The following is a 2,500-nucleotide window of genomic DNA, read 5'->3' on the forward strand; positions in this document are numbered from 1 at the left end:
CACTTGATGTAATAAACGTGTTATAGATCATGTATAGCATGTGTATAATCGATGTAAACCCTTACATTGGTTAGCAGGATGTAGTGGCGTGTGTGTCGGAGACGTGGGCGGGGCACATGGCGTGTTCGGAGGTGGAGAAGCTCGAGTCTGTTTAACGTCCCAAGCTCCAGCACATCGTCTCACAGCAGGGAGACTGTCCGAGGAGCTGACCTCTATAACAAAAATAAATAAATAAACAATCTCACAACAAGAAGAGAAGATATAATGTTAAATAATCAGTATGACAATCCTCGCTGACCCCTGCAGCACCGTGTCGGAGGCGAGGCTCGGGCCGGAGCGGGAGAAGGTGGACTTCCTCTCGGACTCGACTCGTCCGATCTGCGGGTCAGAGCGCCGTGTTTGTGTGAGAACGGAACCGTCACTGCCAGCGTCTTAGACTTCGGGTGTTTTGGACCCATACAGCCTCCGTAGCCCTGAGGACGTGTTTACAGTGAGCCGAGAGAAAGACTGACCGTTCATATCCATACATCTGTTTATGCAAATGAGGCATTGTAAATTTGCATATGTAATAAAACCAAATAAAACTTTCCATTTCCATTTAAAATGTTTATTTCACACAGTGAGGAGTTACACACTCAGGACAAAGACTTGGACTGAATCACAGAAAACATCACACACTTTTATATACAATTAATTGACATTAATTCATTAAAACATTAATCCAACAACAACAACAACAACAATAATAATAATAATAATAATAATAATAATAATAATAATAATAATAATAATAATAATAAACATTTTGAGAAATTCATCTGTACTTTATTTCTAATCGGGATAAAGCTGCTGTGTGAGATTATGTTCACTGTTAGAAATAAAAATAAAATGCTTTGAGAATGTGAGATTTTTTATTTTTTCACAGATTACATGTGATAAATCAGGGAAGAAACTTTTTTAATAATAATCGATGTGATGGTTATAAAGTGGGCGGGGCCTATGCTTTAGAGAATGTGGTGACCGGATAAACAAAAAGAATTATGTTTTGCTTCAGGATTTCAGCTTAGAGGAGCAGATTGTTTTATTTAAAGCAGATAAAAATAAATAAAAAATAAATTTTCTACCTCCAGGTTGTTGAGCTCGATAGGCAGCGCCCAGGCTGCAGTGTGTTTACAACTCAGTAGCGCCCTCTCCTGGAGACAACACACAAACTCAGTATTTAGTATATAACTGTATACACATGCTCTCTCTCTCTCTCTCTCTCTCTCTCACACACACACACTCCTGATTCAGTATTCTCCTCTGTAATTAACTAAAGTCTGATTTCTTCTGAATGAGGACAGATTGTTCAGTACCTTGCAGGTTTGTATCAGGTGAACTGCTCTACATTCAGCTCCCAGCTCCAGAGTTTCCAGAACCTTCCTGAGCTCCAGCACACACTCTGTATTCAGATGGAATGATCTTCATAAACAAAATGAAAGATGCATAAATGTTCTGTTTTTAATGTTTAAATTTTATCTAACCTTCAGCCAAAGGCCGCTGTTTTGGATCAACAGACCAACATCTGGTCATGAGCTGAGTGAGGGCGTGGCTTTGTGGTGTCTCCAGGGGCAACAGATTCCTCGCCATACCTGGCCCCGTCCCTTCCTGAGCACACATAACCAGGTTCTGCAGCTGCTCAAAACCTAAAAACATCAACAAACCAAATGGAAATGTGAAATATTACAAAAATGTGTGTATCATCAGAGAGAGAGAGAGAGAGAGAGAGAGAGAGAGAGAGAGAGAGAGAGAGAGAGAGAGAGAGAGAGAGAGAGAGAGAGAGAGAGAGAGAGAGAGAGAGAAAGAGAGACAGAGAGAGAGAGAGAGAGAAAGAGAGAGAGAGACAGAGAGAGAGAGAGAGAAAGAGAGAGAGAGAGAGAAAGAGAGAGAAAGAGACAGAGAGAGAGAGACAGGTGAAGTATGTAGTACCTTCATATGGTGGTCGTCTGTTCAGTGTTTCCCACATCAGAACACCGAAACTGAAAAAGTGAGTGTTAAGATGAGTGAAAACCCGACATCACTGAGCTCCTCATCTGTGTGAAGATGTAAAGACTTGAAGATGTGAATGGAAGATAGAACTCACCTGTACACATCAGACTTCACATCTGGAATTTTTCCCAGCAGAACCTCTGGTGCCAGGAAGGCCAGGTCTCTGAAACATGGAGCTCGGGTTCTCACGTCCACCAACGTCTCACATCCCCAATCACACAGCTGTAACACAGAAACACTCACACTCAGATCAGCACAAGAATCATCATCATCATCATCATCATCATCATCATCATCATCATCATCATCATCAAAACTTATTTTAGTTTAGTGGTTAACACGTTTGCCTCACACGGCCAGCGTCCTGGGTTCGAGTCCCACTCCCGCTCACTGTGTGTGTGGAGTTTGCATGTTCTCCCTGTGCTTGGTGGGTTTCCTCCCACAGTCCATAGACATGCTTCTAGGCTGACTG

General features: G+C 42.0%; 1 protein-coding gene across 1 annotated transcript in view; it reads right to left on the minus strand.

The window, feature by feature from the left end:
* The window catches only part of si:dkey-181f22.4 (receptor-interacting serine/threonine-protein kinase 2), a 10,378-nt gene that overhangs the window by 5,534 nt on the left and 2,344 nt on the right, over positions 1–2,500 (minus strand). The window contains exons 4-10 of the mRNA XM_058400147.1: positions 2,123–2,250; positions 1,969–2,018; positions 1,524–1,685; positions 1,356–1,441; positions 1,125–1,193; positions 299–473; positions 66–212 (exon numbers count right to left, since the gene is read on the minus strand). Of these exons, the coding sequence (XP_058256130.1) occupies positions 66–212; positions 299–473; positions 1,125–1,193; positions 1,356–1,441; positions 1,524–1,685; positions 1,969–2,018; positions 2,123–2,250 (817 nt within the window). The remainder of the gene's footprint in view (positions 1–65; positions 213–298; positions 474–1,124; positions 1,194–1,355; positions 1,442–1,523; positions 1,686–1,968; positions 2,019–2,122; positions 2,251–2,500) is intronic.

The sequence above is a fragment of the Hemibagrus wyckioides genome, linkage group LG10 (genome assembly GCF_019097595.1).
Source record: "Hemibagrus wyckioides isolate EC202008001 linkage group LG10, SWU_Hwy_1.0, whole genome shotgun sequence".
Taxonomy (NCBI): domain Eukaryota; kingdom Metazoa; phylum Chordata; class Actinopteri; order Siluriformes; family Bagridae; genus Hemibagrus; species Hemibagrus wyckioides.